The sequence below is a fragment of the Nomascus leucogenys genome, chromosome 21 (genome assembly GCF_006542625.1).
Source record: "Nomascus leucogenys isolate Asia chromosome 21, Asia_NLE_v1, whole genome shotgun sequence".
NCBI classification, from domain to species: domain Eukaryota; kingdom Metazoa; phylum Chordata; class Mammalia; order Primates; family Hylobatidae; genus Nomascus; species Nomascus leucogenys.
The window spans coordinates 82,637,935-82,662,918 of NC_044401.1; the positions used below are offsets into that span (position 1 = coordinate 82,637,935).

General features: G+C 64.6%; 2 protein-coding genes across 4 annotated transcripts; one reads left to right on the top strand and one right to left on the bottom strand.

The window, feature by feature from the left end:
• Window positions 1–308: 308 nt before the first annotated feature.
• On the top strand, window positions 309–9,839 carry SIGIRR (single Ig and TIR domain containing). 2 transcript variants are annotated; one of them, XM_003281299.2, is made up of 10 exons: window positions 309–381; window positions 5,520–5,680; window positions 6,654–6,852; window positions 7,341–7,474; window positions 7,590–7,730; window positions 7,976–8,119; window positions 8,410–8,512; window positions 8,581–8,731; window positions 9,036–9,225; window positions 9,516–9,839. In XM_003281299.2, exons 2-10 carry the CDS (start codon window positions 5,674–5,676, stop codon window positions 9,677–9,679), a joined length of 1,233 nt encoding a protein of 410 aa, XP_003281347.1. In that variant the 5' UTR covers window positions 309–381; window positions 5,520–5,673; the 3' UTR covers window positions 9,680–9,839. The 2 variants fall into 2 exon arrangements, with proteins under 2 accessions (XP_003281347.1, XP_003281346.1); XM_003281298.3 differs by lacking the exon at window positions 309–381 and adding an exon at window positions 2,557–2,839.
• Window positions 9,840–10,624: 785 nt separating this feature from the next.
• On the bottom strand, window positions 10,625–20,872 carry PKP3 (plakophilin 3). Of its 2 annotated transcripts, XM_030801656.1 has the most exons (14): window positions 20,766–20,872; window positions 18,924–19,119; window positions 16,762–16,841; window positions 16,004–16,635; window positions 15,787–15,910; window positions 14,553–14,757; window positions 13,610–13,784; window positions 13,298–13,415; window positions 13,055–13,225; window positions 12,249–12,434; window positions 11,744–11,897; window positions 11,395–11,587; window positions 11,208–11,295; window positions 10,625–10,998 (listed from the first exon to the last, which is right to left on the bottom strand). In XM_030801656.1, the coding sequence occupies exons 1-14, from the start codon at window positions 20,844–20,846 to the stop codon at window positions 10,963–10,965; spliced, it is 2,439 nt and encodes an 812-aa protein (XP_030657516.1). In that variant the 5' UTR covers window positions 20,847–20,872; the 3' UTR covers window positions 10,625–10,962. The 2 variants fall into 2 exon arrangements, with proteins under 2 accessions (XP_030657516.1, XP_030657517.1); XM_030801657.1 differs by lacking the exon at window positions 20,766–20,872 and having other exon boundaries at window positions 18,924–19,239.
• Window positions 20,873–24,984: the final 4,112 nt, after the last annotated feature.

Sequence of the window (24,984 nt, forward strand, 5' to 3'; positions counted from 1 at the left end):
GGGCCACTTGAGGCTGGGGTAGGGGTCAAGGCAGGCTTCTGGAGGAAAGGGAAGAGGTAGGGGCGGACGCGCAGAACCCTGAGGGCGGTGGACGCTCCGAAGAGTCCCCAAGGCTCTGGGGCTCCGGGCGCCGGTTGGGCTGGTTTGGCCACTGGCCCCAGGCCCGTGCGGCAGCGGCTCCCGGGCAGCAGCGCAGCCTCCAGCGCCAGCCTTGGGGGCAGAGCGGGACGCTGGGGTCCGCCCCCGCCCTGACTGCGGGGCGGGGCCGCACCTGCTGCCGCTGCCGGGGCTGCGCCGCCGCCGGGGCTGTCGCCGCTGCGCACCTGGCTCAGGTGAACTGCCCCGCCCACGCCCGGCGCGAGCCCCAGGTCCTGGCAGCAGGTGAGTGGCGGTCGCGATCAGACCCGCGAAGGTGAGTGGAGGTCGCTGTCCTCCCAGAGCCGCTGCAGGCCTGGAGTCGGGGCCCGGGGCGCTGCTTGTCCCTGGGCGCCGTCTCTCAGGAAATGGCTCGGGGCCGGGGAGGTACCCGCGTCGCCCGGAAGCCCGAGCTCGCCCGCGTCCTGGCCCTTTCCAGGCTTGGGGGAAGGGAGGAAAGTGGGCGAATGGGGCGGGGGCCGCCCTTTCCTCTGCCCGACGTGGTCAGCGGCTTTTTGGTGTGATCCTCGGCGCAGAACAGAGCGGGGCGAGGAGCGCCGAGGCGCGCAGGGATCCCACCTCTGTCCCCCAAGCCTGGATCCCAGCTCGAGGCTTCCTGAGACGCCGAGGGCGGACCAAGAGTCAGGCTGGGGCCCGAGCTCGCCTGGCGCCGGGTGGAGCTTCCGCCATCCGCGCGCCTCTGCCCCGGCCGAGCGCCCCGAGCCGCACCCCCGTGCCTGCCCCCCGCGCGCTTCCCCGTTCTCCGCCCTCCGCACCTGGAGGGCGCCCAGGGCGCATGTGGGCGCGGGGTAGGGGAGCGAACCGGAGCCCCTCGGCCTGCGGGGCCGCAGCCTTTTACCCACGTTCCTGCTTCAGGACAGGCGCGGGGAGCCCAGCGCGCGCGGGGAGTGGAGGGGCGGCGCGTCCGAGCTGAGCGGGAGTCGCCCGCAGGCTGCTGGGTGCTGAGCGTCGAACCCACCGGGCAGGGGCGGCCGCGCACCGAGGACGCTGGCTGGGTCTGAGGGCAGGAGGAGCTGGCGCTTTCTAAGAACCTCAGGGTGCCCAGCAGAGTGCGGTGGGCAGTGCGAGGCGACCAGGGCCAGGCTTGGACTGAGATTCTGGGCACCTCGGAAGAGCTGTGAGGGCGAGGGTCGGAGACTTTGTGGGTTTTCATGCTTACCCTGGACGGTGGACTTGGGGGCTCGGGGGTGGAGGACGTTAGCAGAGAGAGGGAAGGAGGGGGTGCCATGTCAGGTCAAGCCAGCCCTGAGAGATGGTGACGCCGCGACCGGGTGCACCGAGCTGGGGCTTCACAGTAGGTGGCTGACCCCAGGGCCTGTGCTGGAGGCCCTGCTCCTGCTTCCTGCGGGGGTGCCCTGGGCCCTGCTGTGCCTGCTTCCTGACCTGCAGTGTGGGGAGAACCTTCTTGAGGGGCTTCCAAGGGCCCACTTCAAGGAGGGGCTGGTCCCAGGCTCTGTAGGGGAAGGAGTACTGTCTTTGGGACCCTGAACCCAAGGCTCACCATCACCCAAGGCTGAGTGCTGGGACACAGGAGGGTCCTAGCAGGGCTGGGACTCAGCCAGACAAGTACGTGTAGAAAGCTGGCTGCTGAGAGGGTGCTCAGCCAGAGCCGGGAGGCTGTAGGGCAGCCCTCCAGGATGCAGCCCTGCCCCCATGTGGCTGAGGGCAGGGCTGGGGTCCAAAGGAGACCCTTGTCTGATTCTGTGGGCAATACCAGCCACCGGTCACTGGGTCCCCAGTCCCAGGTCAACCTGGGGGGTGTCAGTGTGGTGACAACAGGAGATGCCGTCTGCCCCTCATCTGCTCTGAGCCAGGAGCCTTGGCCACCTGTGTTTGCTCCTTATTTGGAAAAGGGGGCGCTGCCCTCCCACTCCTGCCTGAAGGGAAGGTCCACAAGATGCCACAGCCCCTTGCAACTGCTCACCCATGGGGGAGCCATGCCTGGGAGAGGGACGGGGAGAGGGCGTAAGAGCTCTGCCGGAGCCCCATTGTTGACTGGGAGTTTCTGAAGGCCCTGTTCCCTGGGGTCAGAGGTCAGAGACACATGGGGGAGCAAACCGCCTGGCCCCTTGGCTCCTGAGTGTGAGCCCTAGTGGGGTCTGGGAGGCATGCTGCGCGGTCCCCAGTCCTCCTTGTATGTATGCAGGATGGCCCTGGCTGGGTTCTCCTGGCTGGAGGACCCCCCAACCCATTACCCCCGGAACCTGCCCCTTTGAGCACCCCCCCACCCCACAACACACACACACGCACATACACACACGCACACACGCACACGCACACACTGCACACACACACACGCTGCACAGAGGAAAGTGCCGTGCCTGGGTGGGTTGGGGCGGGCCCCAGAGGAAGGAGCCGCTTGACTCAGAGCTACAGGAAGAGCCGGGGCAGGCGGGGTGAGAACCACCAACTGCCCGTCCTCCCGCCCGCCTAGGGAAGGGGTGGGTGCCTGGGTGGGGTTTAGGTTTAGGAGAGGATGTGACTGCAAGGCCAGGAAGCTACAGGGAAAGTTCTGATCAAAACACACAAAGACACGAGCCAGGTCCCCACCACACTTGGTGATGCATCCAGAGCAGCCTCGGTGCTGTGGACACCCCCTGGGGCCCAGCGGAGGGGAGAGTGTGCTCCCAAAGGCACATCAATGACCAACATTTGCCCCCCGGAGGAAAGAACTGGAAACCAGGTGACTCTGTGCCTTCCCTGCTGCTCTGAGTGAGCCTGTGTCAGGGCCTGGCTGAGAGGAGGCCCATGGTGCACAAGACCCATGCATGCATGTGTGTGCATGTGTGTGCATGTGTGTGCATGTGTGTGTGAGACAGAGTGAGGGGCAGCAGGAGGCTGTGTGGCATCGGCGGCCAAGGGTGGGTGTCAGGTGCAGTGTGTGTGCTGTGGGGTGCTTGTGGTCCTGGGCTCTGTGACAAGCGTTGCAATGGGTGTTGTATATACTCAGAAGGTGTGTGAAGGGTCTGCAGCCTAAGCTGTGTGCAGTGGCAATGGGAGGTGTGTGTGGTAGGAAGTGTGCTGTGTAGGAGGTGCAAGTGTGCACACAGGCTGAGACTGAAGCTCTGGGCAGGTGCGCATGGGCCAGAGAGCTGTGTGTATGTGATGTGTGCAGGGGAGGAGGGGCAGAGGAGAGGGTGCAGGGGAAGGTAGGGAGGGGAGGGGGTGCAAGGAAAGGTGTGCAGGGAGAGGGTGCAGGGGAGCAGGTGCAAGGAGAGGCAGGCAGAGGAGAGGGTGCAGGGGAAGGTGGGCAGGGGAGAGGGTGCAGAGGAGGGTTTGCAGGGGAGGGCAGCTGCTTTCTTGCTGTGCTCATATCCTGGCAGTCTGCCCTTGACTTCCAGAAGGCTCTGAGGCTGCTTTTGGAGGGAGGACTTTGAGGTCTGAGCTTGGGGCAGTCACGGTGGCACTGCAGGAGATGCCAGGGGTTCTGCCGGGCTGGGGGTGTGTCCTCCCGGGCTTGCTGTGAGGGGTTGATTGCCTGGGAAGTGTGTGTTTTAGGGACCCTCAGTGGGTGGTTCCCCCGGGTCAAGGACTTTCCTTGGACTGTCCTCCACTGCAAAGGGCTTCTTCAAGGACCACCCCCGCCCCTTGCCATTCCCCATGGGAGTGCGCCTGATGCCGTATCGGTTCCTGAGGAAACTGCCAAACAGCCAAACCTGGGGCCTCTGGCTGTGCTTCACCCATGCAGAGGGAATAGGTGGCAGGCTAAGAGGACTGGTCCTGCCACCGCCTCTGGGGCCTTAGCGGGGAGGAATCCTGAGGGAGCTGGGGTGCAGAACCTTAGGCTTGATCCCCACATCCCCACTTCCACTGTGTCCCTGCAGCAGGGAGGGGAGTAGATAGTCAGTGCCTGTTGGATACACAGGGTGACCCTGTGGCATCCAGTGAGGAGAGGCTCCTGGGGCCCTGGGCTTCTCCCTGCAGCCACCTCGCTGAGGAGCTTTGGGAGACTTGAGGTGTGTGTGGCTGCTGCTACAGGCTGGGAAAGGGCACAGGACCCGGGACCTCCATCCCCACCGGGTGCCGTTTACCCTCCAGCCTCACAACCGCAGGGTGAGGCTAAGCTGAGGGTTCCCGAGGTGTTTCCTGAGGTGTTTCGAGGGGTCTGTGCTCATGTGTACCCCTGACTGTATCCAGACGTGGGCCAGAGCTGAGTACCCACTCCCTGGCTGCATCCAGACGTGGCCAGAGCTGGGCACCCACCCCTGACTGCATCCAGACGCGTGGGTCAGAGCTGGGTACCCACCCCTGACTGTATCTAGACGTGGTCAGAGCTGGGCACCCACCCCTGACTGTATCCAGACGTGGGTCAGAGCTGGGTACCCACCCCCTGGCTGCATCCAGACGCGTGGGTCAGAGCTGGGCACCCACCCCTGACTGTATCCAGACGTGGGTCAGAGCTGGGCACCCCCTGTATCCAGACGTGGGTCAGAGCTGGCACCCACCCCTGACTGTATCCAGACGTGGGTCAGAGCTGGGTACCCACCCCTGGCTGCATCCAGACGTGGTCAGAGCTGGGCACCCACCCCTGACTGTATCCAGACATGCGCCAGAGCTGAGCACCCACCCCCTAGCTGCATCCAGATGTAGCCAGACTGGGCACCCACCCCTGACTGCATCCAGACGCGTGGGTCAGGGCTGGGTACCCACCCCTGACTGTATTTAGACGTGGTCAGAGCTGGGCACCCACCCCTGACTGTATCCAGACGTGGGTCAGAGCTGGGTACCCACCCCCTGGCTGCATCCAGACACGTGGGTCAGAGCTGGGCACCCACCCCCTGGCTGCATCCAGACACGTGGGTCAGAGCTGGGCACCCACCCCTGACTGTATCCAGATGTGGGTCAGAACTGGGCACCCACCCCCTGGCTGCATCCAGACGTGGTCAGAGCTGGGCATCCCCCCCCCCCGAACTGTATCCAGACGTGGTCAGAGCTGGGCACCCCCCCCCCCATGGTGTAGGGCACATCACTCACACCCCTGCCCCAAGGCCAGGCTGTGTCTCCGGCACTGCAGCACCCCCTGCAGTGGCAGCTCTGTTGAAGGGGACAGCCAGGAGTGAAGCCAACTGCCATCTCGGGAGACAGGGTCCCACCTGGTGTTCGTCCACTGCACCCCGGGGTCGTCATGGTGGCCCCAGGGCCGGTGGAGGCGGTCCTGGACTTGATGGTCCCTCCCTGTGGCCCTGGGCTGCATGAAGTGGTGCCCATTCTGGCCACGTGTAAGGGGCTCAAAGAGACACCCTGCTGGCATCCATGCAGCTGCTCAGGGTGGCATCTGGTCAGGGCCAGTGCTGTCTGTGGCTGGCAGTTACTGGTTAACTCATCCTGTTCCTGTTTAACTTGTTCCCTGGGGATGGCGGCAGCCTCTGACCTGTCCAGGTGCCCTGTCCAGCTGACTGCAAGGACAGAGAGGAGTCCTGCCCAGCTCTTGGATCAGTCTGCTTGGCCGAGGAGCCCGGTGGAGCCGGGGGTGACCCTGGAGCCCAGCCTGCCCCGAGGAGGCCCCGGCTCAGAGCCATGCCAGGTAGGCAGGTCAGAGAGGGATGGGCTTGAGTTCCCCACTCCCACCTCCTGCCCCTCAGGCTGGCTCCACATTGTGCATCCTGCTGTTATCCCAGGCACTCTGCCTGGCCACATGCCGAGGGTACAAAGGCCCCTGCTCACCCCTCCCCCGGGCCCTTGGCCCTGAAACCAGGGTGAGTGGTGAGGATGAGCCCTGCACCCTCTCCTGTCCCAGACCAGGCTCATGAGGGTCAGTAAAGCCCAGGAATACTAGGAGTGGGCACTGCTGGGGCCCACAGTGGGGTGTGGCCGACGTGAGCTGGTAGGAGACCATACCCTACTGAGAAGATGGCGATCTGACCTCCCGCTAGGGCTCATCACCCTGATGTAAAGATGAACAAGTTCAGGCCTCAGGTGGTAGGGAGGGCTTGCCTGTGTCCAGGAGCAGAGGGCCTCAAGACCCCCGAGGAAGGAATGAGGCCAGCTGCTCCAGGCTCCCAGCTCTGCCCATCCAGGTGGAAGGTGCCGGCACACTGGGCATCTGGGTCCCCAAACCCACTGGCGCCCACACTCTCTGCAGATCCCCCAGCAGAGGCAGGCCAGGCTGAGGGGTGCAGTGCCCAGCCCCTCCTATGAGACAGGCATCATGGTGTCACCAGGGGTAGGCAACAGGTGCATCTGGGAAATGGGGGGCTGGACTCACGTCCTGGGTGGACAAGCAGCCAGATGGGGCTTGAGCGTGGGCCTGGGGCAGCTCAACTGTGGTCACTGCCCCCTGTCCCCTCAGCACAGGGTGGGTGGAACACCCAAAGCCTGGCCACTACTGGGGGAAGACGTGCCAAGTGCTAAGACTGTCCCCATGGGACGTGCGGGCAGACATGGTGTGACTGCCAAGCCACTCAGAGGCCTTATTTCTTCCTGCACCACGGACCGCTGTGGAGGTGGTGGGGCCAGGCACCCTGGCACAGCTGACCCACTGTGTCCTCTCTCTTCAGGTGTCTGTGATAGGGCCCCTGATTTCCTCTCCCCGTCTGAAGACCAGGTGCTGAGGCCTGCCTTGGGCAGCTCAGTGGCTCTGAACTGCACGGCTTGGGTAGTTTCTGGGCCCCACTGCTCCCTGCCTTCAGTCCAGTGGCTGAAAGACGGGCTTCCACTGGGAAATGGGGGCCACTACAGCCTCCACGAGTACTCCTGGTAAGAGACCCGGGTATCCAGGGTCAGAGTGACCTCTCAGACATGCCAAGGGCAGTGGTCTCCCTGAATTATGCCTGGGTCTGTAACCACCTGGCCAGACATGACACAAGCAGAGTGCCTCTGTGGACCCAGACAGAGGGTCAGTGATGTCAGGGACAGACCCTCGGGTCTGCATGGCCCCTGTAGACACACACCTCATAACTGCCCAGGGCTAGGGGTGTCAGCAAAGTCTAGGGCCTCAATGAATGCCAACCATTTGGCCAAGTCTGTGATCAAAGGTCCTTCAGGCCCCAGACCCAGAACTGGGACGGCTGTTCTGAAACAAATCTGCACCCCCTCCAGGTTCAGGTCACTTCTCTTGGCTTAAGGCCCAAGAACCACCCAGGAGGCCCAATTCTGCAGCCTCCCTGGGCGAACCCAGACAAATGGGGTTCGGGGGTGTCCACTGGTATCCCCAGTCGACCCTGACCCTGGCTTGGTATCCTCAGGGTCAAGGCCAACTTGTCAGAGGTGTTTGTGTCCAGCGTCCTGGGGGTCAACGTGACCAGCGCTGAGGTCTATGGGGACTTCACCTGCTCCACCCAGAACGTCAGCTCCTCCTCCTTCACTCTTCAGAGAGCTGGTGATGGGGGTTCCCCAGGGTGGAGGGTAGGAGGGGACCTAGACCTAGTGAGGCCCAGGGACCTTGAGGCTTGGGGGCTGCTGGAGGGGCAGCGGCTCAGGCAACCCATCAGCAGGCCCTACAAGCCACGTGGCTGCGGTGCTGGCCTCCCTCCTGGTCCTGCTGGCCCTGCTGCTGGCCGCCCTGCTCTACGTCAAGTGTCGTCTCAACGTGCTGCTCTGGTACCAGGACGCATATGGGGAGGTGGAGATGAACGGTGCGTGGGGCCCGCGTGGGCGCGAGGAGGGGTCGCCACAGCCTCCCTGAGATTGCGCTGCTGAGCTCGGCTTTGGAGGCGTGGGGCGCGGAGGGGTTAGCCCCGGGGGGGCTCTATGCTGCCCGGCTGGGGTTAAAGTTCGGGGTGGGTCTGCCCCTGTGTGGGAGATGGTTAGGGGTGTTGGGGACCCCGAGGGCTGGCGCGAGGCCTCGGGAGCCACCGGGGTGACTGGCCGCCGTCCGCAGACGGGAAGCTGTACGACGCCTACGTCTCCTACAGCGACTGTCCCGAGGACCGCAAGTTCGTGAACTTCATCCTGAAGCCGCAGCTGGAGCGGCGTCGGGGCTACAAGCTCTTCCTGGACGACCGCGACCTCCTGCCGCGGGCTGGTATCCCGGGCCCCGCCCCATGCCCCGCCCACCTGGAGGCCCTGCCCCAGAGGTCCCGCCCCCATAATCGGGCCCCGCTCCGTCCCACTCGGGGCCCCGCCCCCATAGTCCAGCTCCGCCCCCATCCCCGCCCACCCTGAGGCCCCGCCTCCACCTTCGAGCTCCGCCCCACCCATCGAGGCCCCGCCTCAAAAATCCCGCCCCCACCCCCGCAGGCCCCGCCCCTCCCTTAGTTCTCTGCCTCCGGCCCCGCCCCCGTCCCTGCGCCTCCGACGCCCGCCCTCCCGCAGAGCCCTCCGCCGACCTCTTGGTGAACCTGAGCCGCTGCCGGCGCCTCATCGTGGTGCTTTCGGACGCCTTCCTGAGCCGGGCCTGGTGCAGCCACAGCTTCCGGTGGGTCCCGCGCGGGGTTGGGTGGGCCCCAGCTTAGCACCCACCCCCCTGACGGTCCCGCCCTGCAGGGAGGGCCTGTGCCGGCTGCTGGAGCTCACCCGCAGACCCATCTTCATCACCTTCGAGGGCCAGGGGAGCGACCCCGCACACCCGGCGCTCCGCCTGCTGCGCCAACACCGCCACCTGGTGACCTTGCTGCTCTGGAGGCCCGGCTCCGTGGTGCGGAGCAGGCGTGGGAGGGGCCGGGGCGAGCGGCGGGTTAGAGATGGGCGGTGCCCGGGCTCCGGGCAGGGACCCCTCCGTGGGGAGCTCTGCGGCACCACGCTTTGTGAATGGGCCCTGGGGGGAGGTTCCGCTGCCTGGGGCCCCGACGGGGGGAGCCGCCCTTGAGGCCCCCGGAGCCACGGAATAGCTGTCGCAGGGCGTGGAACCCATGGGCAGCCGCAGGTGTGCTCTTGGGGGCTAGGACGCCAGGGGCTTCCCAGGTGTTCACACCTGCAAACCGCCCCAACCTGGCCCCCAGACTCCTTCCTCCGATTTTTGGAAAGAACTGCAGCTGGCGCTGCCGCGGAAGGTGCAGTACAGGCCGGTGGAAGGAGACCCCCAGACTCAGCTGCAGGACGACAAGGACCCCATGCTGATTCTTCGAGGCCGAGTCCCGGAGGGCCGGGCCCTGGACTCAGAGGTGGACCCGGACCCTGAGGGCGACCTGGGTATGCCCGCCCAGCCCCACTCCCCGACTGGAGAAGCTCAGCACAGGGCGGAGTGGGGGCAGGCACAGGGCAGAGGGCCTGGAGGGGCTCCAGGTTTTGAGGACTCTTCCTGGCACCGAGGGCCCCCGCACGGCCTCTCTGCCCTGGAGGTGCTCGGCCCTCGGTCTGCTGGGAACTTCCTGGGCCTCACAGGCCATCACAGCAGGGGGTGAGCAGGGGCAGCCCCTGGCAGTGGGTCTGGGCCAAGGCAGTGGGTGGCCACCTCAGGTGTCTCGGTCTCTCCACCCCAGGTGTCCGCGGGCCTGTCTTTGGAGAGCCATCAGCTCCACCGCACACGAGTGGGGTCTCGCTCGGAGAGAGCCGGAGCAGCGAAGTGGACGTCTCAGATCTCGGCTCGCGAAACTACAGTGCCCGCACAGACTTCTACTGCCTGGTGTCCAAGGATGATATGTAGCTCCCACCCCAGAGTGCAGGATCACAGGGACAGCGGGGGCCAGGGCAGGGGCGTCGCTCCTCTGTTCAGCAGGACCACAACCCCTGCCAGCAGCCCTGGGAAAAGGCTGTGGCCTCAGGGCGCCTCCCAGTGCCAGACAATAAAGACCTTTTGGATTCTGCCGGGGCCTCAGTGTCCTCCCCTGCGACGGAAGGTTTCGGATTCGGCTTCCCTCTGCAGGTCTCTCAGCCCTCCACCCCTCGTCTCTCATCCCCAGCCGCTAAATCACCAAATCTGCCCTCTCTTCATCCCCCTTCTTAAGCCAGCTCGGGCATGTCCCGTGCTTACAGTAGCCTCCTTGGGCCTCCCTGCCTGGTCCCTGGTTGGGGATGTGACTGTTCCTAGACCCTTCCCATGCAGGCAGATCCTGGATGGGCAGGCTCCTTAGAGACCTCAAGTTCTGAGCTTCACAGAAGCTTTCTGTTTTAATAATATCCACAGTAACTTCACAACTAAATGGCCTGGCTGTGGGTGAGATGGATGGGGGTGTCCGAGAGCCCACTGGACCCCAAACCTCAGGCAGCCAGTGTGAGAACCCCTGGTCCAGGCAACTCCAGGCCCAGGGTGGGTGGAGAAGGAGTTGGGTTCATTTGCTGCATGAGTATAGCCCACGAGGCAGCCCCCCTCTTCCCACTCCGGTCACCCCTCTGCTCTCGAGGCCCCCAGCTCTGCTCCATCTGTGTCTGTGGTGCACCTGCTGTCCACCCTGTCCCCTCTCGGCCCTGAGGTGCTAGCTGTCCCTCTGCTGGGCTCTCCATGTCCTGTGTCCTCTGATCTTGGGAGGCTTGTGTGTGAGCCCAGTGGGGTGGGTGTCCTCAGGTGCAGGGGGTGCCTGGGCACACCTTGAGTCCCAGGATCATGCTGCCAGCCACAGGGTGGGGCCAGCCATGGAAGGACACAGGACAGTGACTGTTCATGGCCATCTTTATTCCCAGTGCTGGCTATCCCAAGATACTGCCAGGCCACAGCCAGCTCCACTTCTACCAGTGTGACTGGGTCACCACCCCATACACCAGAGCAGCTTCGAGTCCTGCCCCACCCCCTGCCCTGCGGAAGCCAAGTCCCCAGCTATAAGCCCCTGCCCCTCCTGGTGGCCCAGGACCCTCAAAGATGCACACAGGGGTCCCAGCGAGGGGCCCCTCGGTCATCAGCCTTCTCCTCCAGGCTGGGCTGCCAAGCAGCCCGGAGCTGAGTCTGTCCCTCGGACGCTGGGCCACATCACCTTCTCCTCCAGAAGGCTTCACCTATGGGCCCAGGAAGTCGTCCTTCCGATAGCCCTTCTACAGTGGAGAGAGGCCCAAGGTCAGGGTGCATTCTGCCCGTGTGGCCCTCTGCCCTCTGTCTCTCCTGCAGTGTGTTGGGTGCGGCCCAGACCCTTCCTCTCGGGGTCCCTGGTCTGCATCCTCCCATTGGCCTCTTCACTGACCCTCCCCCAGCGTCCCATGCCCTGCACCTGGGTCCCTGCTTGCCCTGGGCTCGGGAAACGTACCGCCCGGAAGTCACGGTGGAGCTTGTTGTACTGCCACAGGTTGGCCAGGAGGCTGGACGCTGCCCGGGAGGACTTCTCACTGTCGGGGCTGAGGGTGGAGGGAGTCAGGAGGGGACACACAGCCAGAAAGCAGGGTGGGCTGGGAGGACCCCTGACCAGGCTGCTGCACGGCTGGGTCGGCCCCTACCTGTCCCGCTTCTTCTTGATGAAGATGAGCTTTCGGAGCCCGTCAAAGTACAGCAGGTCTCGGGCGGCGATGGGGCTGGCCACCACCAGGTTGTTGAGCACAGCTATGATGTTGACCAGCACCTCGGCTGGGGGCGACTTCTCACCCACGCTGCCCGGCAGCTTCTCGATCAGGTGGCTCACCACCTTCGTGGCTGAGGGAGGCCGGGGGTCAGTCTGCACCCCTACTCCTGGCCACCTGGGCACCTGGGGTCCCCTGCCTCCCCCAGGGAACTGGACTGGCTCCAGTGGTCTGAAGCCCACACTTAAAGACAAAATTGACATGTGGGTCCAGCAGGGCAGGGACTCACACATCTCGTCCTTGTTCCTAGCGTTCCGAGACAGGTTTCGGATGAGGCCGGTCAGTGAGCGCAGCTGGTGGTGGTCGGCGGTCCTGACGCGGTCTAGCAGGGGATTCAGGATACGCTCCTGCTCCAGGGCCAGGCGGCTCAGCACCCCCGCCCACTGTGGGGAGGGAGGGTGTGAGTCCTGACCGGGAGGCCTCAGACCCTCACCTGGGGGGGTCCTGCGACAATGGGGTCGCTGCATCCTCTTGCCACCCTCAGGGGGTCCTCTGCTTCTGCCTTTGGCCCCCAGCCGGGGTCATCAGCCGCAGCCCGGATCGGGTGCCTCCCTTCAAACCCAGGGCAGAACTTCAATCCTCCCAAGGCCCAAGGCCTGCCCCACGGGGACGCTGACCTCAGAGGCTCCGCGGACCCCGGGCGTCCCCTTCCTCCTCCCCTCCCCCTCCCTCCCCTGCTCCCCCCAACAGCATGAACCCCTGGGAGCCCCTCGGGTCTGGGTTGGGTGCCCCACCCTGCGGTCGCCTGCCGTGATGTTCTGCAGCGCCCCGGCGGCCGCCTCTGTCGTGTGCCGGTTGAGCTCGCAGCGCTGCAGCAGCCGGTTGTACAGCCCCACGATCTGGGGGCTCCACAGCCACTCGAGGCCCTTGGGGTCCTTGGACACCTCCGCGAAGGTGAGCGCATCGGCGGCGAGGGGCAGCTGCGCAGGGCGGGGAGGAGTCAGCGGGGCCGGGGTGGGCGGGGCCGGGGTCAGCGGGGCCGGGGTCAGCGGGGTCGGGGTCAGCGGGTTGGGGGTCAGCGGGGTCGGGTGAGCGGGTCGGGGGTCAGCGGGGTCGGGGTGAGCGGGTCGGGGTGAGCGGGGCCGGGGTCATCGGGGTCGAGGGTCAGCGGGGTCGGGGTCAGCGGGTCGGGGGTGAGCGGGGTCGGGGGTCAGCGGGGTCGGGGTGAGCGTGTCGGGGTGAGCGTGTCGGGGGTCAGCGGGGTCGGGGTGAGCGGGGTCGGGGGTCAGCGGGGTCGGGGTGAGCGGGGCGGGGTCAGCGGGGCCGGGGTCATCGGGTCGGGGGTCATCGGGGTCGGGGTGAGCGGGGCCGGGGTGAGCGGGGTCGGGGTCGGGGGTCGGGGGTCAGCGGGTCGGGGGTGAGCGGGGTCGGGGGTCAGCGGGGTCGGGGTGAGCGTGTCGGGGTGAGCGGGTCGGGGGTCAGCGGGGTCGGGGTGAGCGGGGTCGGGGGTCAGCGGGGTCGGGGTGAGCGGGGCGGGGTCAGCGGGGCCGGGGTCGCAGCACCCCCCCGTCCCCCACGCCCCGCCGAGTTTGGTGCCCACCTCGCGCAGCCGCCGGCTCTGCGGCGTGAAGCAGCCCATCACCTCTCCCGGCGGCGCCCCCGCCAGGTCCCTGCGGCCGCGACCCTCCAGCCGCTGCAGCGCTGACGGCGGCATCTCGTCGTACAGGCGGTAGGACAGGTTCCGCAGCACGCACACCGCGTTCTCCACGCTCTGCGGGCAGGGGCGCGGGTCAGAGCGGCGGCCCCGGGGGGCACGGCCCCTCCTCCACACCGCGCCCCTCACCTTGTCCTCGCATTTGCCCACGTCCAGGGCGTGGTTGATATAGGTGACCAGGGCGTCCACCAGCCCGTGGCATTCCCGCATCTTCTGGCGAGTGGCCTGAGAGGCTGAGCTGAGGTTCCTGGGGACCGAGGTGGATCAGAGCCCCCCAGGGACCCCCCATCCCAGGCCTTGCCCCGACCCATCCTGGGCCCTCGCAAGCCCATTCCCCATTGCGAGGCGTGCAGTGTGTGGGGCTGTGAACGCCAGGCCAGACGGAGTCCCTACAATGACCCGCGCCTGCAGTCCCCACCCCACTGCCCGAGGCTGGCGCACCTGAGGAAGCCGGTGGCGTTGTAGAAGATCTCCGCCTCCGAGGCGTTCTGCTGGATGAGGGGGGGACCCCCAGCCCCCGATAGGGGGCTCAACACCAGGTCTGTGAGCTGCTCCAGCGTGTCTCTGGCCAGGCGGTCCTTCAGGTGGTCGCTGGATGAAAGGTTCCACAGGATCCCTGGCCGACGGGGGAGGCTGCTATCAGCGTCTGCCCTCCAACCCCCTCCGCTTTTCTGGGGATGGTGTGAAGAGGTCTTGCCTCTCCCCAGGGGCTGGCCTGGTGTTCTGTGCCTCACCCACGTGCCCCACTGGCGAGACCCTGGGGTGGCATTTGAGGTGATAGAGCTGGGACCAAGCAAGAGGGGACAAGATGTGGGGGTGGGGTGGTGAGCAGGCCTGGCAGTGGAGGTGGCTCCAAGGAGACAAAGCCGCAGGACAGGGTGGCCAGGGGTCCTGGAAAGAGGCGGGCAGTGGAGGCCCAAGTAGAAACACGGCCAGCAAAAGGGACAAAGGGATGGAGGGGAACCGAATGGGGTGGAGGGGTCAGAACGGAGGAGAGAGGACAGGCAGAGGAGGGACAGGCAGAAAAGGGGGACAGGAGGAGAGGGGACAGGTGGGGGGATAGGCAGAGGGGGCAGGTGGAGGAGGGGGGCCAGGTGGGGGGACACAGAGGGAGGACAGGAGGAGCAGGGGACAGGCAGAGGGGGCAGGTGGAGGAGACGGCAGGTGGATGAGTGGGGCAGATGGAGGGCAGGTGGAGGGGGTAAGGCAGTGGGGGATAGGCAGGGGGGAGGTGGAGTAGGGGGCGCAGGTGGCGGAGGGGCAGGTGGAGGAGGGGGGCAGATGGTGGGCAGGTGGGGGGGGCAGGTGGGGAGGAAGGCAGAGGGGTGATAGGCAGAGGGACACAGCTGGAGGAAGGACAGGTGGAGGAGGGGACGGGTAGCACCTGTGACGTTTTTGCGAAGCTCATCATCCTGCTCCCGCAGTGTCCGCAGCAGCTCGAAGATCCCGTTCTCCTCCACCAGGGCCAGCTTGTTGTCAGCGTTGTCGTAGATCAGGTTGCGCATGGCACCTGTGGCATGGCGCTGCACTTCCTGGTTTGCATGGTTGAAGAGCTTCACCAGCCTAGGCACGGCCTGAAGGCTGCGGGCCTGCGGGCACAGGCATATGGGGGTGCACAGACGCATGTGGATGGATGCAGATCATGCACTTGTGTGCAGTCGTGTCCAGGTGCGTAGATGTAGATATGCAGAGGATGCAAGTGTATAGGGAGGTGACACAGGTGTATGGAGGTGATGCAAATGTATACGGGTGTATGGAGGTGACACAGGTATATACGGGTGTGAGTGTATGGAGGTGACGCAGGTGTAGGTGTATGCGGGGGTATGGAGGTGATGCAGGTGTATGCGGGGGTATGGAGGTGATGCAGGTGTATGGGGGGGGGGGGGGGGGGGGGGGGGGGGGGGGGGGGGGGGGGGGGGGGGGGGGGGGGGGTAGGAGGTGATGCAGGTGTATGCTGGTGTATGTAGATGTATGCAGGTGTATGTGGGTGTACGGAGGTGATGCAGGTGTATGGGGGTACGGAGGTGATGCAGGTGGGGGGGGGGGGGGGGGGGGGGGGGGGGGGGGGGGGGGGGGGGGGGGGGGTGTATGTGGGTGTACGGAGGTGATGCAGGTGTATGTGGGTGTACGGAGGTGATGCAGGTGTATGTGGGTGTACGGAGGTGATGCAGGTGTATGTGGGTGTATGGAGGTGACGCAGGTGTATGTGGGTGTATGGAGGTTATGCAGGTGTATGTGGGTGTACGGAGGTGATGCAGGTGTATGTGGGGGTATGGAGGTTATGCAGGTGTATGTGGGTGTATGGAGGTGATGCAGGTGTATGTGGGTGTACGGAGGTGATGCAGGTGTATGTGGGTGTATGGAGGTGATGCAGGTGTATGCTGGTGTATGTAGATGTATGCAGGTGTATGTGGGTGTACGGAGGTGATGCAGGTGATGCTGGTGTATCCAAATTGTATCCTCCTGCTCTTCCTCTGCTAGGGGGCTCTGGACAGAGTGGGGTCTACCCAGTCGGCTTGGGGATCATGAGGGTGGTCAGTGAGCAGAGGCCAGTGGGAGGTGGTGGGGCCCACGAGGGAGGTCACTGGGGGCAGTGAGTGGGTGGTCGGGGTGGTCACCTGCTTCTTGGCGACTGCATCGCTGTAGCACTTGTGCTGGATGTAGGCCGCTCCCAGCACCTGCAGGTTGGGGTCTGAAGCCATGAGGTACTTGACTGCTGAGGGCAGGTCAATGTCATCAAAACTGCAGAGCCAGGGGTCAGGGGTCAGGCTAACTTTGGGTTCAGGCTCGGCCTGTGGCAGAAGCCCCCGCCCTGAGCCAGGCCAAGCTGCTCACCCGCTGCTGAGTCTCTGCAGGGTTCGGTGGCTACCGTAGCTGTTGAACCCACGCACGTCCGGCAGGTGGCCCGAGTCAGCCAGGCTGAGGCTGAGGCTGCGCACAGATGGCGCTCGAGCCACAGGCTCCAGGACGGCCCCCGGCGCTGCCCCACCTACCCCGCGGCTCCGGTGGCCGCTCTGGAATCGCTGCAGGGTCCGCATGGCAGGGGCGCGGATGGTCCGGCTCGGGGAAGCCTCAGGGGCCTCGGGCCAGTCCAGCCCCCCTGCCCGGCTGGAGCTGGAGCTGGCCTGGCGCTCGTACGCAAAGGCCCTGTAGGTGGAGGTGGCTGCAGGCTCCAGCTGCTCAGACAGCACGCTGTAGCGGTCGTCCAGGCCCCCGGCCCCCAGCCGCAGCGAGCGCAGGGACAGCGTGTCATAGTCGGCCCGGCTCCCAACCCCACTGCGCTCATGGAAGGACACAGGCCTGGCGGGCATGGGAGGGGTGGGCTGGGCACCCCTGTACCCAGCGGCCCCAAAGGCGCTGCCCCCGTTGTGGGCGGAACTCAGCCTCCGACTGCAGCTCAGGTCTACGGCGGAGCGGGAGGACCAGGAGGCTGGGCTGTAGGCTGGCTTGGCGATGGGCCGGAAGCCCTGTGGGTGGAGAGGGGGCGGTGAGGGCGTGCCTGGGCTCACCTGTGTCCAGCCCTGCTACAGAGCCTCCCACTCTCCGGACTGCAGAGCTCAGATCGTCCCCCTTGGGCTGGGCCCATCGCTCACCGAGGTCTTGTCCCCACTCAGGCCCTGAGAGCGAGAGCTGAAGCCAGCCTGCAGGGTGTGGTACTGCCCCCTGGATGTGCCTGTGGAGAGGGACGGTGGTAGCCCAGCTCTGCCACACAGCAAAGCACTGGCCTCCTGCCTTCTCTCCACCACTCCATCGCTATTGGCAACCCTAGGAGCAGCCTCCAATCCAGGGCAGGGAGGCCAGGGGGGTCTAGGGCCAGTGCCTCCGCATTCCTGCTATGGCCTGGTCTCCTCACGTGTCAGCCCTGGTGGTCCACCTTCCACAGCCCACCCCCAGCTGTGCCTCCTCTGCCCGAGAGGGCAGATACGCTCACCCACTGACCTCCTGGTCTCCAGGAGGAATGTGCCAGGGACTCTGACATCAGCTCTCCAATCCCTGCCATGGTACAGCGCCCAGGCTCCTCCAGGAAGCCAGCCTGGCCTGCCCCGGCCCACACTGACTCCTTTTGAGTCCCTCCTGTGCCCAAACCTCACTTGTGCCCGGTCACAGGAGAGTGACACTGTCTCCCTGGACCAGTATGCCCTGTTGCAGTGCCCTCTCCCATCCGGCAGAGCCCGAGGCAGGGGCCACACCCACCCTGTCCAGCCACACACGCCAAGGGCAGCTGCGTCAGCCCGACTCCACAGTAAGTGGACAGACAGGTGGGTGGGCAGAGGGTGGAGGGCGGAGGGTGGATGGAGAGACAGGCAGGAGGAGGATGGGAGGGCTGCTGTGACTGTTGGAAGGATGGACAGAGTGGTGGATGGAGGGGTGGGAGAGCCGGGGACGACAGGGTCCCGTGGGTGGATGGTGAGTGGGCAGAGGGATGGACTCGTGGATGGGTGCAGAGAGGACGGGCTGACGGTGGGGGCATGAGAAGGCCCAGCAGAGTGACCTGGCTGAGGGGCTCAGGGTGGGGTACAGGGAAAGGGGCCGTGGCCCTCCCACAACTCTGCCCAGAGCTGGATGCTCTGTGGGGCACCCCCACCGCAGGGGCCCCAGACTCACCCTGGTTAATGGGGCTTCTGGGCCAGGGCTATTAACCCTCTGACGCTCGTGAGGCCCAGCCCAGAGTGGGGGCACGCCCCAGCCTGGGGACCTCACCCCCACCCCCCAATTATAATCCATCTCCCTCTAATTGGCAGGGCAGCCAGGGTGGTAATTAACCCTTCCCTCACCGTCCTCCACCCCATGACCCCTGGGCACCCGACTTGGCCACCAGCAAGGCTGAGGCCCCTGGAGGGAGGACCCCAGGGTCCAGGCCGCTGGGCCGGCCCCTCCACTGGGCGACCTTCACTTCCCCCCAGCCAGTGTGGCTGGAGGCCAGTCCTGGGGAGGGCCCCTCTAAACACCAAGTGGACCACGATGAACTGGCATCTGGGTCCCTGGCATTCTGGGAGGCCCATCTTACTGTCTAACTTTAATCCCTGTTGCTGTAGCTTGGGAAGGAGGAAATGACATTCCTAGAACCACTGCCCTCAACTCACAGCGTCTGTGCTCCTGTCACTTGCACTCACACGCATGCACACACACCCGCGTGAGTGGGGCCAGGATTCCGCCACAGATGGGTCTGGCTGGCACCGAGGGGTGCTCCTCCACCCGCTGTTTCCACAGAGAAATCTGGGTCACTCCAGCCGGGCCCTCCCCTCCAATTCCTCAGGGAGCCCCTGGTCCAGACAGGCCTGGCTTTCCTCCAGGACTTCCAGTGCCCCCACACCTCTCCCCGCTTTCCTGTTCTGCTCATTCCCATGAGGTGTGGGAGGAGCGTGGGGGTCTGGGTGTCCCTGAGACCCTGTGTGAGCCCGTGCTACCGGGGCCAGGCGCGTGCATGTTCCGGGTTCGCCGACTGAGGGGCCTGGCCCGCTTGCCATGTGCCAGCCTTCCCTGTCATCCGCCACAGGGAGGGCTCCAGGCCTCCAGGCACAGGTGGGGCCCGGCCAGGCTCAGTCTCTGGAGGACCCGGGGGTCCCTGCTTGGATGGGGCAGCCCCACCCATGGCTTCTCCCCACGCCCGTTGGGGCGGGGTGCGTGACTCAGTGTGTGAGGCCTGGTGAGTCAGGAGGCAGCCTCACTGCGGCCTCTGCCCTCGCACTACCACGTCCGCCCGCAGCCACCTCTCCCCGCCACCGCCGTCCCTGCCGCTGTCCCCACCGCCTACCTCTGGCAGTCTCGGCCTCAGGCTGGGGCTCAGCAGCCCCGTTGTGCCGCGGCTGCTGTCCCAGCTGCAAGAGGCGGGCGCGGACCTGCTCCTGGACGCGGGCTGCCCGCAGCCGCTCGGCCTCCGGCCCCTCGGCGCCCCTGCGGTCCAGCTGCAGGTCAGAGGGCAGCGCCAGGGAGCACACGCCGGCCTCAGGCTGCAGGGCCGACAGCAGGAAGTTACCGTCCTGCATGGCGGCAGGTCCACCGGGCCTGGGCCTGGCGGCCGCCTCCAAACCCAACTGTCTTCACGTCTTGTCCCTCGAGGCCCTCTCCCTGAAGTCCCCGCCCCGCCAGCCTCACCCAGAGCCGCCTGAAGACAGACGCCTGCCCAGCGCTGAGCACAGCTAGGGGCGGGGACACCTGGCCAGGTGGGAGGGAGGGGCCGCCGCCTGCTTAAGGTGGAATTTGGGCGGAAGAACAGGCCTTGCACGGCCCCAGGTCCCAGCCTGGCCTCCCGCCTCCTTTTCTCCCATCCCAAGACAGGGCCACGGGGGGCCTGGGTCCTTCTTGTTCTCAGCCTGTAAAGGCCAGACTGGGCCCTTTGTCGTGGGGCTGGGACAGAGGGGCCCTCTGTGTCCTGAGTGTCAAGGAAGGGCAGGGGGCCTGCGGGGGGCCTATGTCCTGCCACCCCCAGACGAAGGGGAGGGTGACCCACTCCCTGGGGGTCTAGGGCCCTAGGTAGCTCCAAGAACCAGACAGCCTCCATGGTAGCCCAGCCTTGCTGGTGAGGCGGGGATGAGGCCTAGGAAGGGGTTGGAAGGACACACTGTTGGGGGCCAGGGGTCAGGACAAAGGCTGGAGGGACGGAGCTTTAGGGTCCAACAGGACTCCATGGAGGCCCTGGCCCTGGTCCTTGGAACCCAGCGAGGAGCCCCGTCCCCACCAGGAAGCATGTAGATGGACCAGCCCTCCCCCGAAGCCTGCAGACCCTGGAACTCACCCCCAGGACCCCCTCACTCCCTACAGAGGCCTCCAAAACCCTCTCTGGCTTCTGGGACCCTGGCACCACTGCTTCTGCCCCCCAGGCCCTGGGGTGGGAGGCTGTTCCCAGCACATGAGTCAGGGTGCAGGGGGGCGGGGCTGCCCCAGGGGGTTGACTCAGAAGGCCTGCACTCCTGTCAGCGCATGCCAGGCTGGGGCAGGAGCGGGTGTGCGGGGAAGAGCCAGGGGGTCTGGGAGAGCAGAGGCCGGGGTGGAGAGGGAGCGAGGGTGGGGGGGCCCCTGGTGGGGATGGTGGGGTGGTGGGAGGCCTGTGGTGGGGTGGCCCCAGACCAAGCAGGGCTTGTGCCCAGAAGGTCTCCTTTGAGCATCACAGGCCTGTCAGTCAGGAGCCAGTGGAGCCAGCAGGTGGGCTCTGAGGCCCTCTAGCCTCTGGGACAAGCCCCTCGTAGATGGGGGTGGGGATAAGCCTAGGAGGGCTGGGGGTGGGAGCTGAACATCTGTGACAACTTCTGGGCTTCTCTCACGAGCGCATCTGACAGCCTCTGCCTCTTCCTGGACCCTGGACCTTGGCTCTGGGCTCCCCTCCAGGGCAGACCCCTGCCCCCAGCCCCGTCCCCGGAAGATTTGTGCCTTAATGGGGCTGGGGGCAGGGGTCTGGTGTGAGGGTCGGGTCAGGGTTAGGAGGCAGCATTAAGGGTGAGGTCAGTGCTGAGGGGGAGGAAGCTGGAGAGTGGGAGTCGGAGGTCAGCATGGGGGGTTAAAGCGGGAGGGGAGGGTCCGTCCACTGAAAGGATGGGCGAAGCCTGGGATGGGGCCACCGGGTGGGGTTGGGGTGGCGGGGCAGGGCAGGGAGACCTACCTGGCTCGTGGTCCGGATCCCGCCAGCCTCCCAGCTCATCCCAGAGGCCACTGCTGACGGCCGAGGTGTCCTGGGCTCCATCCCTGGCCCGGCGCGTGCGGGGCAGCCTCTGCGGCGGGGACAGGACTGTGGGGGCCTCGGAGGGCGGGGTGGGAACGCCCAGCTCATCGGACTGGCTGATTCCCTGGGAGACGGGTTTCGTGTGGAAAAATCCTGGGAGACAAGTTTGTGCGGCGCAGAGCAGGCCTGGAGGTATGTGCCTGGCACGGGCTGGGTCCCGCCCTGCACCCAGGTCCACCCCAGGCCCACCTGGAGCCCTGCAGAGGCCAGGCCGGGCCGCATGACGGGGGAAGCCAGCCTGGAGGGCCTCTGCAGCCCGGTCAGGCCGAAGGGCTCACAAGACGGCTCAGTGAAGGGGCTTCCGTGCGGCTGGAGCTATGATGGGAATGCCGGTACCCCACAGCCTGCAGGGCCCCGACGGCTGGCTCTGCCAACCTTCCCTCCTCCCCTTGGCAGAGAGGGCTGTGGGTGCCCCCCCCAGAGCTGCGGCGCCTCCCTGAGGATGCATGATGCCCGCCAGGCACAGTTTTGGCAAAGCCAGGAATCTGGGGTGCACCTTCCCTCACTGCGGCCGGGGCAGACGGACGGCCATGCCTGCTAGGCGGCTGCTGCAGCTTCCAGCTCCAGGCTGGGAGGAGTCTTATCTGACCCCCGTGACCAGCCCTGAGTGTCTCACTCTCCCTGGAGCCAGTTCCTGGCACAGGAGCCCTGGATGGGGGCTTGACAGCGGGCTTCCTGGAGGAGGCGGTTGTCTGTGGGGCCTGGAATCTGCATGTAGCCTCAGTCCGCTCTGGATGCACAATCAGGTTGAGAGCCTGGAACCTGATGGCCTCGAAGGGTGAATGAGCGCTGCTCTTAGATGGGTCCCGGGTGGCGGGTGGCCTGTCAGTCACCTCCCAAGAGGCAGTGGGAGAGGGTGCAGGAGGGCTTCGGGGCACGGTGGGCTCAGCGTAGGGGGCACGGTGGGCTCAGTGTAGGGGGCACAGGAGGCGCTCACAGAGAAGGTGGGCTGGGCCCAGGTCGTGGGCAGAGCTGCCAGGTGCGTGCCTGGAGTTGTGGGAGGACACAGAAGACAAACCTCCAGGGCAGAGCCTGCGTGGGTGGAGGGGGATGGGGTGGGCGTCTTAAGGAGCAGAAAGGGGAGGATCTGGGGAGAAAGGTGTGAGGACATTGGAAGCAAAATAATAGTCAAAGCCGAATTCAGGAGTGAGCCAGTGCACAGAGAGGATTGCGAGGTTGCCTCAGGTCCCACCGCCTGCAGGGGTGGGGTTTGGAGTGCATTAGGGGAGCCCCTTGGTGGTTGATGGACCCGGCGTGGGGGCACAGCTCACCCAGAGGCAAGCGTCCTGGCGCTTCCTGTTGGCGCCCACGCTTGCAAACCTTCCGACCTGGGCTCCAGCCAAGTCCAACCCCTCCACGGAGCCTACACGGCTGCCCATGGGCACCACCCCTCACCCTATGGAGTGTGGCCCCTGCCTCTGCCCTGGGCCTGTGGCCGGGGCAGCTCTGAGGTCTCTGGCCTTGGTCCTTGGCATGGAAGGTAGCTGAGGGGTACGGCCCCTGTAGGGACACCTTTCATCTGCACACACCCCATCCACTGCCGGCCTGTTGGTCAGTCTGTCCATCCGTCCATCTACTACTTGTTCATTCATTGGACGAGTCCCGGGCTCTTCCTATGCCCCCAGCGCTGCTCTGGGGAAGGCGGCGTATGTCTGAGACAGGTGGGGCATCTCCTGGGGGTTCTCCTGGGGTCTGGCCTCAGGAGGGTGTATGGACCCATTCAATTAGTCCCAAGTGTCCCTCACCAAATTGCAGCTACTGACAGGTGGTGGCAGCTCCTGTTGCTTTCCTGTTATAAACAGATGGCGCTGTGGGGCCAGGTCCTCCTCAAACAAGGTGGAGGGAGAAAGTCCTGGGAATCAGGGGCCTGGCCTAAGAAGGTGCTTTCTGAAAGGAAAAAAAGCTAACCCCTCCATGGAAAAGCTCCCTGTCTTCATAAGACTGTGTTGATTCCTGACATGGTGGAGGAAGGAGGCCTGAGATGCCACTCAGAGTTGTGCCAAGAGATGGGGAGGGGGGCCCAGATTGGAGAGGAGAACTGAAAGGCCCACTCTGGAGTCCAGGAGGAGGTCCATCCTCCTTCCCTCGACCCCCAAAACCCTGGGGGCTCCTGGATGGCAATGGTGGTCTGGACGACTGTAGCTGGGGAGAGGAGTCCGGGGACCCATCAGTCCTGCTGTACCATCTGGGAGACCGGCCCGAGGTCCGACAACCCACGTTTCCAGGGACTGTCTGTCCTCCTGTGGTCCCCTGTGGCCGGAGGATGACCCAGGTGCCGAGGCAAGAGACTGAAAGCACAAACTTTCAGTATAATAAAGAAAATAGAGTAAGAATAGTTGTAATACAAATTAGATACAGAGATGATCATGGACATTATCAATCATTAGTATAAACATTATTAATCATTAGCTTTTATCATGGACATTATCAGTCAGCATAAACATTAATCACTAGCTTTTATATTACTCTTTGTCGTATTACTAACATAACCTAGGAATAACCGGGGGGTATAGGGTCAGGTGCTGAAGGGACATTGTGAGAAGTGACCTAGAAGGCAAGAGGTGAGCCCTCTGTCACGCCCGCGTAAGGGCCGCTTGAGGGCTCCTTGGTCAAGCAGTAACGCCAATGCCTGGGAAGGCACCTGTTACGTAGCAGACCGTGAAAGGGAGTCTCCTTTCCTTGGAGGAGTCAGGGAACACTCTGCTCCACCAGCTTCTTGTGGGAGGCTGGATATTCTCCAGGCCTGGCCGCAGTCATCCGGAGGCCTAAACCCTTCCCTGTGATGCTTCAATGGTCACACTCCTTGTCCACTTTCATGCTCCTCCCGTACTCCCGGTTCCTCTATGAAGTTCTTAGTAGACAGCGGTAGAAGAAACAGTGGAAGTCTTAAAGTCTTTGATCGTTCTTATAAGTGCAGAGAAGAAAACGCTGACATTTGCTGCCTTCTCTCCCTGCTCGGCTACCTAAGAGGGAAGGGCCCCCTGTCCTGTAATCACATGACTTGCTTCACCTTGTCAATCACTTAGAAGATTCACCCTCCTTACCCTGCCCCCTTTGTCTTGTATGCAATAAACATCAGCGCACCCAGGCGTTCAGGGCCACTACCAGTCTCCGTGTCTTGATGGTAGTGGTCCCCCAGGCCCAGCTGCTTTCTCTTTATCTCTTTGTCTTGTGCCTTTATTTATTACAATCTCTCGTCTCCGCACATGGGGAGAACACCCACTAAGCCCCGTGGGGCTGGACCCTACAGTCCCCAAGGCAAACTGGACGGGGTCAAGGTGGCCTCCCTGCACGGTCTGGAAAGCCCCTCCTGAAGGACCCTCCTCCCTGCACTCTCTGGAAACCCTCCTGAAGGACCTTCCCCCTGCACTGTCTGGAAAGCCCCTCCTGAAGGACACTCCTCCCTGCACTCTCTGGAAACCTTCCTGAAGGACCCTCCTCTCTGCACTGTCTGGAAACCCTCCTGAAGGACCCTCCTCCCTGCACTGTCTGGAAAACCCTCCTGCAGGGCCCTCCTCCCTGCACTCTCTGGAAACCCTCCTGAAGGACCCTCCTCCCTGCACTGTCTGGAAAACCCTCCTGCAGGGCCCTCCTCCCTGCACTGTCTGGAAAACCCTCCTGAAGGGCCCTTGCCCAACACATTTGCAGCAGTCACAGGTGTATTCATTCTGGGGTCCATGAGCCCACAGGGTGGCTATTAGAGCCTCTGCCTTCTTCCTGTATCTCCTCTCTCTTTTCTGGACTTCCTCCCGGTCCCCACTGGAAAAAACCGAGGTGGCCCCTCCCAGAATGCCTCCAAAGTACCATCTGGTCCCACAGCCCATTCCCGCATCCTCCTCCTGACATCAGGGGCCACCTGTGCAATGAACTCATCTCCTCATCCTCTAGGACCAGCTGTTCATTGACCGAATCAGGAGACAGAGAGGCACACTTCACCAAGGCCCCTGCCATCCCCCAGGAAGGCAGTGGGGCCAATCCCTGCTCTACCACGGACAGCCCACTGCAACGAGAGGCCCAGCCCCATTCCCTCACAAGCCCTCCAGTATCACATCTGAAAGTGTTTCATTCTCCATTCTCCCATTTTATCACTGGGAGGGTC